The 16,898-nt window shown below is 41.9% G+C and overlaps 1 protein-coding gene across 2 annotated transcripts in view; it reads right to left on the reverse strand.

Moving 5' to 3' along the window:
- EPHA1 (EPH receptor A1) overlaps positions 1–16,898 on the reverse strand; it is a 34,661-nt gene that overhangs the window by 16,307 nt on the left and 1,456 nt on the right. For both annotated transcript variants that reach the window (XM_021270164.4, XM_021270165.4), the window contains exons 2-4: positions 14,554–14,621; positions 3,462–3,737; positions 1,453–1,843 (exon numbers count right to left, since the gene is read on the reverse strand). In XM_021270164.4, the coding sequence (XP_021125839.3) occupies positions 1,453–1,843; positions 3,462–3,737; positions 14,554–14,621 (735 nt within the window). The remainder of the gene's footprint in view (positions 1–1,452; positions 1,844–3,461; positions 3,738–14,553; positions 14,622–16,898) is intronic.

Raw genomic sequence — 16,898 nt, forward strand, 5'->3', positions numbered from 1 at the left:
TGCAAGGACAAAAGTAAAAGCCTTGACCGCAGTCTTCATCCTGACATGGATTGTTCCCAGTTGTTTGCATAATGCCATGTCTTTTCTGTAGAGGGAGGAGAACCAAACACATTCCCCAACAGGCAACCTACATTCACCTTCTCTGATGCTAAAATAACACACTGCTCTGGGGGCTTGAAGTTACCTCTCCCTTCCCCTGCTAGGTTCTACCCCTCTTCCCTTCATCTCCTGGGAGACCTCCTGATTCTCCACAGATACAAAAGACACTCCTAGCTGCAGCTGTACTTGGGCAGAGTGGGATAAAAGCACAGATGAAGAATGAACCTGTGCTGTGATAGCAGCCAGGGCCTGTCCAGGCATGACAGCTTCCCTGCCCCTTCCCAGGGGAGTGCTCTCAGGAGGGCGGGGAGAGCTGTGTAGCACCTAAGTGGAAAAACTGGCTGGGCTATACAAGGATAGGGGATTGCTGGAGAAGGGCAAGGATCTTGCGCTTCAACCTTTGCCAGCTCTCCAAGCAAAATGAGCAGCAAGCAGGCAAGCAGTGAGGATTCAAAGGGGCACCAGATCCTTGCAGTGAACCAAGGGCAGAACAGAGCAGAGAGGTTACTCCACTGACCCTGAGAGCAGTGCATGGATTCTTTCCCCTATATTCTGAACTGCCTCAGCCTTGTGCCATATGACTCTGAAAACAAGAGTGGAAATGTGCTCGTACCTCCTTGTCTGCATTAATACATGTCCCTAAAACCACTGTACACATCCTCTTCCTTGGCATACACATGTAGTTTCCATAGGAAGCTGAATCCTCTCCCCTCCTTGACAAAAGGATAGCCCTGCACTGCTTGCTCCAAGAACCCTGTCTCACTCTGTGGCTCCAGTACCAGAGACTCCTATGCCTGCTGATTGTTCTTCCTCAGAAATGAGCCAGGCTCTGATGGTACTGTGCAATGTGCTTTACACAGTTTCCCATGGCAGAAGAACCATCCCAGTCCAAGCAGAAGGGGGCATGAAGGAGAAACTTGCCCCCCTGCAGCTCTTCGCTTTCTAGTCACGGGACAAGCACACTGTACTGTGTGTCTGACCTGTCTGCCCTGAGAGAACAAGGCTGCCATTTAAGGGTTGGGAACTAGTTGTTGAGTGAGTCAGTGTCAATCACACAGTTACAGCTCGCAGAAACTAGCTCCAGAGCTGAAAGCTCCTGGATGGAGCCCAAGAGGGAGTGGAAAGGTGTGTGCAGGTCTTACACCTGACACACAACGAGAAAATCCCAATTGAATAAGAAGCTAAAGAGGGGAGAAAAGGTTTAAGAAATGGCTCTCAGGCACAGAGGGCAGACAAGAAAAAGTTAGACCACACTAAATCCCCTGCTCCCACTCTGTGCTTACAGATACTCTGATCTCCAGCTCCCTGGAACCTCTCCCATGGCCTACAGCCACTGTCTGTCTGCATACTCACCTACGCAGCTCCCATCGACTTCCTCAAACCCCACAGCACAAAGGCATCGTCCCATTGGTACCAGCCATTCGCCGTCTGTGCTGCAGTGCATCCTAGGGGGAGAGCCCGTTTCTTCAGCTGCATGCTCCACACAGGCCCCAAGCACTTCTGTCAGCCCCTCTGAACCTGCTAGCGTCTCTGGAAAACGGGCAAGGCCTCGCACTGCCTCCGGGCAAGTCTTGTAATACACTCGGACAGACACCATTGCTACGCAAGCCCCAGAGTTCTGGAAAGCTAAGTAGAAGCCCCGGCGAGACAGCTTCCCAATGGGGCACACTTCTGTGTTCAGCTGCATGGCACCAGATTCAATGTCTCTGTTTGTGAAGCTTCGATCTGCAGCCACAGTGTTGAGCTAAGTGAAAGAGAAAAAGACAACAGCTTTAACATCCGAGCAAACAGCAGCCCTGAGTTACCTACAGCTGTCAAACATTTTTTACACTAAGACCTTTTAGAGGCTGCATGTTTGACTGTTTCTGATCTCAGTGTACTGCATGTTTTTCACTATCTCCTTTCAACTCATTTCCAGTCATTCACTTTCTTGTACAGCACACTGTATTCTGGGCCTGTGATCTTGGATGTCTTTACAAACTACCCTAGGAGAATTTAACAAATCAGGAGCAAATCTCTCTTGTGCTATTTTTGTTTGCAAATCATATGCAATAAAAATTAAAATAAAATCACAATAGGACTTACAGATGTGTTTTTGAAATTGACCAGTGAATTACAGCTACCCATTTCCAGGCTGCACTTGATGCAGATCAGACCTTCAACTGAAAGGTGCTTGTCATGCAGTCAGTATTCAAAGCAATTTAGCACTGAAAATACTTGGGTGAAGAATGCTTCCGTGCTTTTACATTCCCACTGTCTCACCAACTGACAGTGAGAGAGATGCTTTCTATAGTGGGACAAATGGGAAAGGTCTCCATGACATCAAATGATATGGAAAAACTGGACTGCACGTGGGATGGTCTTTCTTCTCAGAGACACTGGTAAATGATCCTCTCCACTGTAGGCTCCTCCCCATTACACAACACCACCTGTTCCATGTAGGTGGATGGCAAAAAAATCTGCAGAGCAGCTGCCTGTGGTAGTAGGATCATAAAGCGGGTTTAAGAGTTGTGGAGGTATCACACAGATGCATACAGCAGCCTCCAGTTGCAAGGGAGGTGCACTAGGGAAGGGGGAGGGAAGAGTTAGCTATCATAGTTCTACTCTTCCTGGAGCAGAACCAGCAGGACTGTAGCTTTTACAGTTTTTTGTTTTCATAACATGTCACTTAAACTGCAGAGGAAAAGGGCAGTCAAGTAATTTAGGTCCATGGCTTCTTTTAGGACACAACTGAGTTACAGAAGTTCCTCTATAAAAAAGCTGGGGTTCCCCGTTCTGTAATTCAAATATTTTCATGGCAAAAGGGCAGTACATCAGGGAAAACAGCAGGTAAAATATAGCAGTGCTAAATACTTTCACACAAGGGAGAAATATGTTATAACAAGCCAACACCTCTAGATTTAGAAAAAATAAAAACAAACAAACACCCCATATCTAATTACAATCAGAGCAAATGAAGAAGAGCACCTACAGAGGTTTGAGTTGGGTTCTGTTCCTCACTTGGTCTAATCTTGCTTTATTGCCTAAGGCAAGTCAAATTATTTTGGTCTCTGCTTTACTCTAAAAACTGATGTAACAATCAGGCACAGTTATAATCCTTTAGAATCCTTACCTAAGTTGCATCCAGTTAAATAGGTGATTAAGAAGAATGGAGGTCTGATCTCATCTGAAAACTATGGCCTCTTCTGGCAGTGACTACTCTGAGCATCACAGAGGGCACTTAGGGGCAAAGCTTATTCAAAGGACAGCACTTATCCACATCCCTTCCCCAGATGCTGGTTCTCCTGTCCGCCCCCAGTCAGCAAGACACACCCAGTTTAAGCTGAAAGGCATGACAGCCTTACACCCACAGCCCTACAGACCTTGATGAACAGCGGGCGGCGGAACTGGATCCCGACATCTTGCTCAGACTCCATGTAGTAGAGGTTGAAAGTCTCTTTGCAGGTCACCACTTCGCCTTTGAAGCTCTTGCAGTCCCTCACAGTAAACTTCAGCTCCACGTAAATGCGAGAGGCTGCCTCACCCCGATAAATCCAGTTGGTGCGAAGCCAGTGATCGGTGTCTCCCTCAGAAAGCACACTGCAGTCCTGGTACATATAGACCGGGGTGCCATTTATCATCTGCTGCACTTCACTCCACTGCTCCCAAGGTAGAAGAAAACATGTTAGACAAATGTGAGAAACAAATTTCACCTCAAATACAACAAAATCTAGCCTACAAGATCCACTCCTATTTAGCATTCAGGGCTCAAAGCCTGTAGAGTTGAAAGGCCTCTTACACTGGCCTACAGCCCTGTATCTGCCTGAACTCTTTACACTGGGAACACAGAGGATACTCTAATTAGGGTGTAACTCATGCGAAACTGAAAGGAACCACAGTGCACGGACTGCTGCACATCCCCTTCATCGTACCTTGGTTCCAACCTCTTTTCTTTCATGCACTGTTTTGTCTTAGATAAAGACCCCCTGCTCCCATGTATTGTCTACTTCTTTCTGCCCCTGTTTAAATTCAAAGTGTACAATAAGATATGCCAAGACTATTAACTGCCCCTGAAAACAGTGCACAGCACTTCGGGGCAGGAGAAGAGACGGCCTGACACAATGGGAATGCCAACTGCAGCAGCACTGTGCTCATTAATTAGGAGTTCACACTTCATTTGGGTGTGATATTTGCAAACCCTAATTTAACTATTAAAACTCAGTTGGTTTTCCTGACTTCATACTAGATTCTGCTTCTTCCCCAGCAAAATAGTCACTGGGAAAAGGACGCATGCCCAACTGGATATATCTCACTGATATTATTTGTATGAATCTTTTAATCTTTGTAAGCATTTTCACTGACTTTTTTTGCACTTTTGTTTCCTCACCACAGGTCAAATATGAAATGCAAAGAATGTCAAATGATAAGTAAGTTACACATGAAAATTGAGAACTTGGAAAGGAAGGTGTTGTCCACAGGGAAAATGGCTTATACCCTTTTTCACACAGTGTTAATACTGTCTTTTTCATTACACTTTAAATGTTTAATCAAATTACATTCAAACAAGTGCCCACATAGGTCTTGGCACAGGTTTAAGAATCTTGGTTTCAAATCACACCGCGGGTTAAGGTACATTTTAAACAACACCTCAGTGTCTATATTACTCTAAGCTAGTCAAGTCTCATGAGCTGAGCACAAGATTCACACATTCCTCTTCTTCAGCACAACCACCTCCTGTGCTCAAACACAGCCCTGCAGCTCCACTCCCAGCTTCTGATCCCACAGACCAGATACAGCCTTGTGGGTTACTCTGCTGGAGTACTAGAGTGCCAAAGGAAATCTCCCGTACAGCCCCACTCTGTAAACTATCACTGCTTTCTCCAAGATAGCAAGCATTGCTGATAGCACTGGCTCATATCAGTCTGTTCTCAGACATTTACTTAAACACATACCTGCAGTTTCCTCCCAGGAAATTCTGCAGATAGAATCAATTTGTCCCTTCTTATTTCCTTTTTCTCCATGTAATTAATCTCCAGTGTTACCCCACCCTCTTAATCGGACTCAGTTGGTATATACCTGCACCACACAGGATTTTCATTTATTTCACTTACTGCAGGTCAAAGGACTAAGAGCAGCAAGAGAGAGAAATAGACTGATCGATCTCTGTTGATCAACCAAAAGTGTCAATCACTTAATCGCCCCTTGCAGTATTTCATTGAAAAAATTTCTGGACAATGCTACAGAACTACATTTACAAGACATCTTGAAATATATTGAAATATAAGAAAAGTTAGAAAGGGAGTAACAAAAAAGTAATTTTCATAAGAAACTGCCAACGTTAATAGCTTTTAGAAGCATTTTTTCCATGGGTATCTGCCTCCACCAAGCTGATGGGAAATATACAATTGCATTCGAAGGCCAAGGGTTAAAGGAAGTTGCCATTAGCACTTTATTTCAAGGCAGTGTCACACATAAGCGTCACCAGAATGCAGTTTTTGCATGTCTCACTGAAAGACATGAATTGTGAAAATATACCATTTTCCTAACTTAACTAATTGAAAATTAAGTTTTAATCCTGTATAGTGACAACTGGCAGAACTTTTTCCTATTCTACTACTGGAAAAAAAATCCAACTCCTAACTCCTGTATTTCTCATCTTATCTTAGCCCATCTTGTTCCAGACTGAGATCTTCAGAGCAAAGATTTCTATTGTACAGTTTCCTATGCAGTGTGGCACAGAGAAATAACAAGGGAGTCAGACATGGTTTTTCTAGACTCTGCTGCTGATGGGTAAAGGAAGTAAAATGAGGATATTATTTATGCTAGCAACTGCAGAACTATCGTTAAAGACACTTGTGACTTCTTTTCATTATTCAGTGAAGCTTTTAAATTCAAAGTAGTGGAAGAATACTGTTACATACAACACTTAATGAAAGGGTGATGAGTCCAGAAGTTGCTAGGCAACTGTCTCACATCCTCAAGGAATCTGCTGCAAAATCAAAATGTATGCCTCTGTTTTTTAATGTAATGTTCTTAATGAACGTGTGGTAGAGTCTGATTCAATCAATATGAATTACTTGACTCTCCAGCTCATCTTCCAATGACATTGACTCAACCTCCTTTGATAATATTACTCTCTACCCATTTAATTCCAGACACTGTATCCTTACTCCAGTCATCGGTTTGGCCAGAGGATGGGAAATATTTTTATAGGAGAAGTGGAGGAGGCTCAGAGTTAGACTTCCTCATTCCAGAAGGGAGTGAACTGTGGTTTTATGATGCTCTAGAAAACTTTCTCATGAGGTTTGGACCTGTAGAAAGGCTTAGGCTGGAAGGGACCTTTGGAGGTCATCTACTCCACTCCCCATCTCCAAGCAAGCTAAAGAGTTCTTAACCTCTTCATATTTATTTATTTATTTTAACTCCTTTTAAATTCTTTTAAATTCCTTCTTCAGTTTTAACTGTCTTAAGTTTAAACTTTCTTAAGTTTAAATTCTTATAACTTATTAGAATTCTTAAAAAGTTGCTGAGAAGGCAAAAGCCAGTGCATTCAAGAGAGAGCCATAAATTAGTAGCATGAGTTTCTAAAAAGCCTAAGGATGTAGCTATTGGATTTGAGGACAAAAAGGTGCTCTGTGATTCTCAGGAGCCCATACGCTGACACAGCACTTAACTCCAGAGATCTGTTCTTGAAACTCTTTAAATAATTCCAGCACAGCAGTTAGTGGTAAGTGAAAGAAAACCTCAGAGATCACTTAGCAAAAATACTATCTCAATAAGCTCAGAATACTGCAAGTTTAGCAAAAAGGAAGGCAACATTCTTCCCACTGCTGGGTTGGATTCAGCATTAAAGAAAGCAGCGAAGATCTGTCTTTATAAAGCCAGTTTAGAATGACATGAATGACAAACTGGGAGTTCACTGACAGATATTTGCAGTAAACAGAGTGGGTTTGGTCTACCTTGTGAGAAAACATGATAAGATAAGGTACATATGTTATATTATGTCTTGATTGACTGTGAATTGCTTATACAATTTGAAGCTCTGAAGCCTCAGGAAGGCTTACCTTGCTTCTTCTATCAATAAGCCTTCTCTAGATTAGGTCTGTTTCAAGGAGATGATATAGGACAACCTGTGATTCCTCCATCCATCTCTGAGTTACTCTTCCTAAGGTCTGTCTTAAGAAGTGAACTGAGACAGTATGTATGTCTTCCTGGAGCTGCTGTCGCAGGCTCTTCAGGCATTAGAAAAGTGGTCATCTTTGGTTTCAGCTTTGTTTGTTTGAATGAAAAACAGTACTTTTATCATGAAAAGTAAAAAATTCACCCTTGCTATGAAGAGGTAGGCTACCAGTGACAGAAGCAGCAGACAGTATTGCAAATCCTAAGGCTCAGACTGGAGTCACAAGAGCTTGTGGCTCACAGCAGTAATGCTGTCTCTATCTTTAGCCTGCCAGGCACTTGTCCCATCTCCTTTCAGATAAGAGCCTGCCTGTTGTGACCCATATTTCATTTGCCTTCAGGTTAGCTCAGCACAGTAACTTCCAGCCTGTGGCCTGCACACCCTTGGGGAAAGGTACAGGGATTTTTCTAAGAGACTTTAAAAAAAGGTAACAACAAAGCAAGCATCTTGCCAGTAAGTTGCTAAACTAAGATGCAGGTCTCTACTGGAGAGGTTAGGAGTTCACATGCTGAAAAGCATTAACTTGTTTAACTTTGGGTTAGAGAGCTACGCTAAGATCAAAAGACAAGCTGGGTTAGTGCAGCCATCTACAGTGAAGAAGAGCTACAGAAAGAGCAATCTTTCTCAACAACCAGACATCACTGGTGCCCCAAGCCTAAAACTGCCTAGCAGAATACACACAGCTGAATGATTTCTCTCTCTCCTTTCCCCATGTAAACAGAAAGGGGAGAGAAATAGAATTTCAAAATTCTGAGTCTTTGACATTCATATAGCATTTGCATGCCATCATCACAAAAAAAAAAAATATTGGCATGGTTTTAGAGTTAAAGGCCAGTTGTACATTACAGGTTCAGCTGCATTAGATTCTTAACATAGCTCCTTGGAGGTAAGACTGTGACGATGGAGACACCTTGCTGATATCTGCTGTAACACTGTGAACAGCTTTTCTTTAGCTAAAATACATCTGATGAAAAATCTGTCAGTAGGCAAAGCTTGACCGACCCATCAAAAATAGCAGCACCATACTGGTGTTTTGAAAATATTCCAGAATTAGCACAGTGTCACAGAAAGTCAAAAGTTTCTCAATGCTCTTGTAAGCTCTCTTGTGGGTGTGGAAGACAATTTAGATGATAACGAAAGAAACACGGTTATAACTAGACTCTTAACTTCATGAGTCCTATAACTTTAGATCGCAGAACAGCAAAGAGGCTGTTTTTATTTCTTTGAACATTTGGCAATGGTCAGGCAAGTTTGATTTCATCACATCATCGTCATGGAACCTTTGATACAACTGAACATAAAAGTAATGGTTACTTGTCTGCATATCTGTCTGGGTGGGATGATACTTTTTTTTTTTTTTTTCCTCCACAGTGATCCATTGATTATCTTCAGGGAGGAGCAAGTGTTGTGCAATTATTTGTCCTTTAGGGCACTAGTGCATAGGTCTGTATCCCACCCACCTCCTTCCAATTTAACTTGTATTCATGTCCTTATGGGAAGGTAAGGCACTAATCTGAGCCACAGAGCTCCAGTGCATTGATTATATAACCTGTTTATCAAATCTAGGTCCTGCTGTCTGCTCATTCTCTGAACTGCCTGGCCACATTAAGGTCTTGCATGAAAACAGTCTGGGTCACAACAGGTGCTACCAGGTCAGGGAGAATGATACTCTTGTCCAACACTTCACATAGGTATTTTGGAACATTTATTTCTTGTGTCTTCTTTGGTAACACCCATCAACTACATCAATAATTACAAAAAACACAGGAGCAGAAAAACAGATGGTGTGTCTTAGGAGTTCAGAATTCATGGCTAAAATCCAATTACCAATATAGTGTTATCTCTCACATATTTGTGCACTACATTTTACATTGCCTAGCACCTATTGTAAATGAAAGTGATTTTTTTTTTCCAAGGCAAAGAGCTCAGTCTGGTGTGAGTTATGATTTTGTATGGTCTGTCAACTACACGTCCAGTATTTATAGTAGAGCTGGAAAATGAGTCTGATGGCAATGGGCAATACTTACGCTGTTTGTATAGGTTCCTTTTAAAAAAGAGCATCAGATCAGGTAGAATCCCAAACAGGGACAGGGTAATTGTGCCTTTTCTTTGGAAAGGTAAGTATGCCTGAAGAAAAGAAGCTGCAGGAGATGGCAGCATGAAAGACTAGCGAGTAGATGGCAGGCTCTAGGTCAGCCACAAAGAAGGCAGGAACTGGCCTTAGAAACAATGGAAATAACCTTCCAAGAAACCAGAGTGAATGAGCAAATTTCTCTGTAACTCAGCCTCTGAATTAGTAAGAATCACACTTCAAAGCTTGGGTCAACCCAGCAAGGACACAGCTGGCAGCAAAAGATATAAAGCCTTTACTTTCTAACTTGTCTGCCTGCAAACTCAGCAGTATTCTAGTTGGTATTATAATGAAATTTGGTTTGGTTTTAAACTTTAAATAGCCTGCTCGTCTTTTCAGAGGACCTTGCTATAGGCAGCCTCCTCTTAAAACTCCAGATGGCTTGTGGTGCTTTTGTGTTCATGTGAAGAAGCTCAGTGAACCTTGTCCACTCTCATCCAACAGCTATAAAAAGATGAGTCAGCTTCCTCAAGCTGCTAGGCAACACTGCTGTCATCACTGTAGTGCCTGAGCAGCCATGGTGATGAACGTAAGTCATACAGAGTCTTCACTTTGGCTCAGAATGTGTTCTTTTCTGCCCTTCAAGTCACAACATTGAGTTCACTAGCTGAGATTGCTTCTTGGATGCATCTGCATAAGTTCATCCTAGATTACCTACCTATTTGGTGGCTCATGCAATCTGATTTACAGTACGGCTATTAATATGCAGCCGACTTCCTCTCATCTCGCTTTTCCTATTCCACCTCTCACCCCTCTGAGTAAAGTATACCTGGATATGTAAAATTTTTTTTAACCTTTCTCCCAAATATACATGTACATGAGGTAACTATTTTTCACTTAATATCATCAACAAGTATCTCTATGTGTCTATACATCAACAGCAATAGGACATATCAGGATATGACCCTGAAGACAGAGCAATGCCCATTTCCAGTTACTTAGTGGCTTTACCAGGCATTTGTCCCTTACTTCCATGCAGATCTTGTTCACTTGGAGTTAAGCACCCATGCCTGATACTTAAACTGAGAGCAGACTGAGGTATATAATGAGGTATATTATTTCAGGGTCAGAGATGATAACATCTGAGTTAGATCCTAGAGGACACGCATTATCAACAGCTGTGGAAAGAGAGGCACACAACAGCATTTCTGGTGGTTATTTCTGACACCATCTTCAGATGCTACAGACTTGCTGAGACTTGTTCCGGGTAAGGCTATCTGAATAAGATACTGATGATTAAGTGAACTGCTAAGGTTTAATGAAATAGGAGAGCTGTGCTGGAGTCACTTGCAGGTTGAGGGCTGTGTGGCCCACACCATTATTTCTTTCATGGCCAGGCTGATCTGTCTGAACAGAAATGGCAGAAACAGATGTTGATACCAGCTGATGACTGGTTTCTGAGACCTCTTACTACACTGAAAAACTACCTTGCTTTGTTAGAACCTGAAGGCCTGTAATCATCATTTTGTGGTCAGTGACATAAAAGTTGCTGACAGGTCACAAGTACTTGATCTAGTCTATTACCTAAAGAAAAAAAATAGAGCAATGTGAAAATTTTTACTATGCCTAGGGTTTAACAGAAAAAAAAATAAAGCATCAAATAAACAAATCTGAGCACTGCTTTACCCAAGTTACAGTAATATAGTTTTGGCAGCTGCTACATTCACAATCAGACATCCTGTGAAACACAGAATACAGAGCTACACAGGAATTGCATCATTTCCAAAGTTTTTCAAGTGTTTTGGGAGCCATGATAACTGCAGCTAGTGGCTATTTATGTCACTGGAATACATTAAGTTGCTATGCATTTACATGTGTGAAACTATACCAAGGCTGAGCAAGCCAGGTGCCATTCACAGTAGGCATATTATAAAGTTCGAAACATATTATAAAGTTTGGAACTGATAGCAACACTTTCAAGTATGGGTAGAAGCAAACAATTATAGAATAGGCAGAGAAAATTATGTCCCCCACCTCACCATTCATAAAACATTGAGAGCAACAGCAGTCCAGAAAGGAGACTAAGAAAATCATCTGGATTTGATCCTGATCCTTCAATTCTAATATAATAGTCCAAATTGTGCCTATTGACACAAATAGCAATATGTGGCAGCAGCAGAGTTCACGTGATTTTGGAAATAACAGATACCCAATTAAAAATAAAGTAGCTGTGAAGAAGTACTCTTTTGCAAGCAAAGACTGTTGTACTTTCAGCAGCTCTACACCATGAAAGAAAACACATCAGCCACCAAAGAATCATGTGTTTAATTTACAATCCACACAACAGCATAGAGTGCCACCTTGAGAGGCCCAGCACATCGCATCCTACAGTAAGAATGGCTAAGAACATACGTAGAATCACATATACTCATGATTTAGGTGGGAAAGGACCTTCGGGTCTCTAATCTGCTCACAGCAAGGCTAATTTCAAAAACAGTTGGAGTCGCTCAGGGCCTTGTCTATTGAAAGACAAATGCAAGAGAATAGCATGACTCCTCATTACTGTATTTTCAAGGCTGATGCAATTATACATGAAAGCAAAACAGATAAATTGGATACTGTTATTTTACAACCTGACAAGAAGCAATGCTACTGTGCCTAGTTATTTAATTTATTCATTACAGGATTTCAGTAATCTGCCTTTCTAAGGGCCTAGTTTTCGACAGTAAAGTGAATTAAAAATTTCTAAACAGCTATTACAAAGCAAGCTAGCATAAACCTTTCAGCAAACAATTTCTATATACATTTTACTTCAGTCCTACATCACACTATTAAGCTTAGGCAAGATTTCACTGCTAGATAGTGTACTCAAAGTCCAGAACAATGACCCATACTGTCCAAAACTGACTGCCGTGCAGCTTGGTGTTCACAAGCTGAGTATGTGTTAACAGAAGCATTGTCTACACTAGCTGCAGACCCTGTCTGACCATGAAACGATCACACATAGCAAACCACTTCATGAATTTAGCATAGGCTAAAAGAAAGCAGAAAACAAAGGTCTGATTCTGTCTCCACAAAGTTATCCAACCTCTTCTGCGCAAGGCCTCAGAGACTTTGTCCATACAAAGCATGAAAATTCCTCACAGCACATTCCTCCTGCGTGTGATAAGCATATTGACACAAATCCACCTCACAGATAGGAGATCTCTGGCATCTGAGGTTAGGTACAAATAGCATTCTTACATGAAATACAGCTCTTCCCTTTGACTCCATACGCAATACAACTCAGACATTTCCAGCCTGTTATTACTTAAACTAGTCAGACTGTTCAATATTAAGCTTTGCTCTTTTGTATCAAAAATGTTCTGAATTAATCTTGGTTCTCTTTCAAACACATTTACTTCATCATTTTGAAAGAATGGTTTCAGAAACTTTTTCAAAGTTCTGATGATTTCAAGAGAATTGCCCGTGGTTCTCTTTTTACTTGTGGACATTTGTCAGACATCCACCTAACAGGAAATGATAAGGAAACGATGTAATTAGACAAATTCCTGCAAGAGTTGTTCTCAGAAGCCAATCAATCTATTTTTCATCATCTATTAGTTTATCAGTCATCAGCATCTTGATCTACTAGTATAGAATGCTCTCAGGCCATTCTTTCCAGAATATTCTAAAATTCCTAGTTACAATTACATTTTAAATATATATACATAAATTTTAAAAAGCAGATGTAACACAAGCAGAAGGGTATGCCAGCTCCTAGCACTGCTATGAACCTACTCTGCAAAAACCAGATGTTCTATGACAAAAAATAATCTGATAGAAAGACAACAATTTTTAAAATGCGCTTCTTAATGTTTCTTTCCATCTCTTCAATATACTGATTTCACCCTGAACATGCCTGGAGAACAGTATTGGGTCAAAAATCACCATACAGACAGTTAATAGGGGCAAGAAGGGGAGCAGTGAGTAAAGTACTATCTACATGTATGTCTCAGTATGGCACCTGTTTTGAGTAGGGTATAATAATAAGCAAAACAGCTGTACTAACAAAAAATGCAGATATGTCAGCATTGGAAAACCTCACTATCTGGCTCTAGTTCACTTAGCAGGACTACCAGGAGTAGGAGGAGGCTGGGATGAATTTTAACCAGCCACAGCACATTACAGAGGAAAGTTATGAAAATGAGTTAGGAACAGGCTGAGCCTAGGTCTGTCTACTTTATAAGCAACAAGAGTAAAGATTCTTACTCCGTAGGAGAGCTTGTGCCTTGCTAGAAAGATAAGGATGAGGAATTTGAACTACTTATTAACATGCATCCTTCTAACTACTGCAACATGGTTCCTGAATCCATTTTTCTTCCAGCCTTCCTACCACCCCACCCACACTCCTGCTCTTAGAAAACCACCTTCCCTAACTTAAGTTGTAACAGGAAGAGGGACTGTTTGTCTGTATTTGATACAAAATATCCATGCTTACACAAAAATAGTTGAGAGCTCAGCTGCCTTTTTGAGTCCAATTTTGCAGTGCTTTCAGGAGTAGAATTTGAAGCACTTCCATCAGCTCAATTTTACAGCCATGAAATAAAGGGAAACGCCTCCCTCATTATCAGTTGTGTGGGTCAAAAATAGTAACAAGACTGGATGTAAAGTCCTAGAACCTTACAGCCCACCCAATATGCCAGGTTCTTGCCCCATGAGTTTATAATTATTTCCTCAGTCAGATGATGATTAAAAAATAAATTGTAATTGAATCATTCAGCTTAACACTCAAGAAGGAAAAAAAAAAAAAACAAAAAAGAAGAGAGAGAGAGAACAAGCTTAAGCAGGCAAAGTTTCTAATTTCTTAGAGGCTTGTAGACAGAAATACTTCTGCCATGGCTATTTGCCTGGAGAAGGAGACACATGATTTGATTTTTCCTCTTTTTCTGTTAAGTTTTATTGCATCGTAAAAACAATATATTTCAAGGACATGTTTAGTTACTGAAAGCTACTGGAAGATTTACAGTCCTTTAACAGCTGGCTAGTGGGTGAGACTGCAGAGGTGAAGGGACTGCAAAGGAGACAAAAACCATGCAAGGCCCAGGAGAGGATGGGGCTGCAAAAAAAAAAAAAAAAAAAAAAAGCCTGATTCTGGGACACAGGGTGAAATTTCAACTTGGATTACATTTTTCCATCACCTAGCATTCCCAGCAGCTCCCCATCCTTGAACACATGTACTCACCCCTACTTCTGGAGGGTCTGGAAGCCAGCCCAGTTCACCCTGTGCAGTGCTTGTGTCTAGCAGATCCACTGAAAAACAGAAGAGGGTAAAGAAAAATCAGTAACTCAACTCCTATGTGCCATGGAATGACTTCATTCTAGTTTTGTCAAAGAAGGCAAAGCCTGCAATTTGTCTCTCAACTCACACATTCTTTGTGATATTTTGCCTTAGAAAGTATGGCTGGAGGAAGGATGGGAAAATATAAAACACAGTGCTACTAGTCAGGAAGAGTTAAAAGTTCTTCCTCATGAGACCCTCTCCTCTTCCACCCTCCTCTCAATTAACACATACAATACATAATGACATGCTAAACCCTGACACTTTCTGCCTTTTAAAATTGTCCCAAAATAGGTGGAGTCTGAAGCCTATTGAAATGGGAAGCCAGTATTAGCAGCCGAGCACATCTTTCCTTGGAATAGGAAATCAGCAGACAAAGTGGATGAAGAGGCAGGTGATCAAATAAATTACCAACACAAAAGATCAATCGATGTCGCCTAGAGGAACTACTATTCAGTGCTTCAAACACTGGCAGAAAGACAGAAGCAATGTGAAGTTGTAAAAGGGATTTTCCGCTGTCACAGGGCCCAAAAGCCATGAGGCAGTTTCTCAAACTGACCAGCACTACACCACTGACCCAGGCTGTTCACCATCTGATGGTAGCCTAGAAACCGTTTTACTCTCTCCCCCTCAAAACAGTTTTAACCAAGAGAGCAAGCTAATAGCATCTCCAGGGCACAGCATTGCCACCTCTCAAAGGTTTGCACTGCATGACCGTGCGTTAAGCCTTGGCTCCTGGAGTCGTGCAATGGAGAAATTCAGTAGTATATTCATTGTTAGCCCGCAAAGAAACTTGAAAAATACAATCAGACTTTAGCGTGAAGTTTTGATCTAAGGAAAAATTAAAAACTTATCACTTCTTTGGTAAACAGGGAGAAGGGAGAAAAGTTAAAGTGAGTTGTACTACTGGACGTGCAGCTTCATGCCTGCCTTCGGGTCTGCCGGTACTGACAGCACAGGCTTCTCGTTTCAGTGCACCTAGTGCAGCCCTGACTTGAGAACATAGGAAACTGGAAGAAATCCTTGGATTCCCTTTTGAATTCCTGTGGGTGTATTCAGAGGGGTCATTTCTAATGGTAACAGGAAAAAAAAAAGGGGGGGGGGGAGGAGGGGGGAGTGAAAAGTAGGAGGGGGGAAAATTTTAAACAGCATTTAAATAACTGGATTTCCTCCCCCTCGTCTGACTGCTTTACGAATGCTGCCTGCCAACTACAACTAATAGAGTGTAAAGTGCAGATCAGCAGGAGTCCTGTGGAATGAGGAAGCAGGCTGTGGGCCCAGAATCAGAGATAAGAGGGATTGCACTGCTGTTCTCACCTCTGAAACACCCTTTCAGGATCAGGAGAAGGGAAAAGCAGGAATCCAGGTTTTGCAAGTTTGCTGCATTCACAGCATGGTCATATGGCAAAACCTTCCTAGCCACAGACTCCCTGTCCAGACAAAGCTCCTCACTCACTTCCCTTCCGCTCTCAGTCTATCTGAGATACTATTATTGTGTTGTTGGCTCCAAAAACTCTCAGGGTGAGGTAGCCTGTCCTTCCAGAACCATCACCCAGATAACATCTATCCCACGCACTTCAGGCCTGAAGCAGTGATGTGGAAGTGAGAGGGGCTGCACAGCAAGTTCTAGCAGAGAGCAAAGGAAAAAAAAATAAAATAAAAAAAAAAATCAAAAGAGGCCGGGACAGAAACCTTCCACATCCCGTGTATCATGTCACTGTACCTCCAGCAGGTGCTTCTTCAGCCACCCTGTGCCCACTGGAGAAGGCAAAGTCCACTCTCAACAAGTGCATCTCTCAAACTGAAAGACCCACAACAGGGAGTCTCCAAAGAAAGGAAGAATGAGTAAGCAGGACTACAAGAGCACAGGGAATAAAAGTACTCTGGAGCTATTAGCTCTTTGGTCCACAGCCTCTCTCCTAAAATCTCTCCATGGCTGTCCAGCCACATAGAAGATCTCTCCAAAAAGAAGAAAGACTTCAGATAAGAGAGGACAGGGAAATGGGCTGTTCCCTGCTACACATTAAGGAAGAGTAGATCACAGCCACAGCCAAAATAAGATGTTTGAGATAGGTGAGAAGCTGGCAGAGAAGTCCCTGAGTGTAATTGCCAACTACTGGTCACACACTTAGGGAAAACAGAGCCTGTGTGGCAACACCTTATATTACTTCTCACCTAGGTTTGCCTTCTCCACAAGATCTACTAGCTGCATCCATTTAGCTGAATCCTTAATACAAACGTGCTTGTCA

Source organism: Anas platyrhynchos, chromosome 1 (genome assembly GCF_047663525.1).
Source record: "Anas platyrhynchos isolate ZD024472 breed Pekin duck chromosome 1, IASCAAS_PekinDuck_T2T, whole genome shotgun sequence".
NCBI classification, from domain to species: domain Eukaryota; kingdom Metazoa; phylum Chordata; class Aves; order Anseriformes; family Anatidae; genus Anas; species Anas platyrhynchos.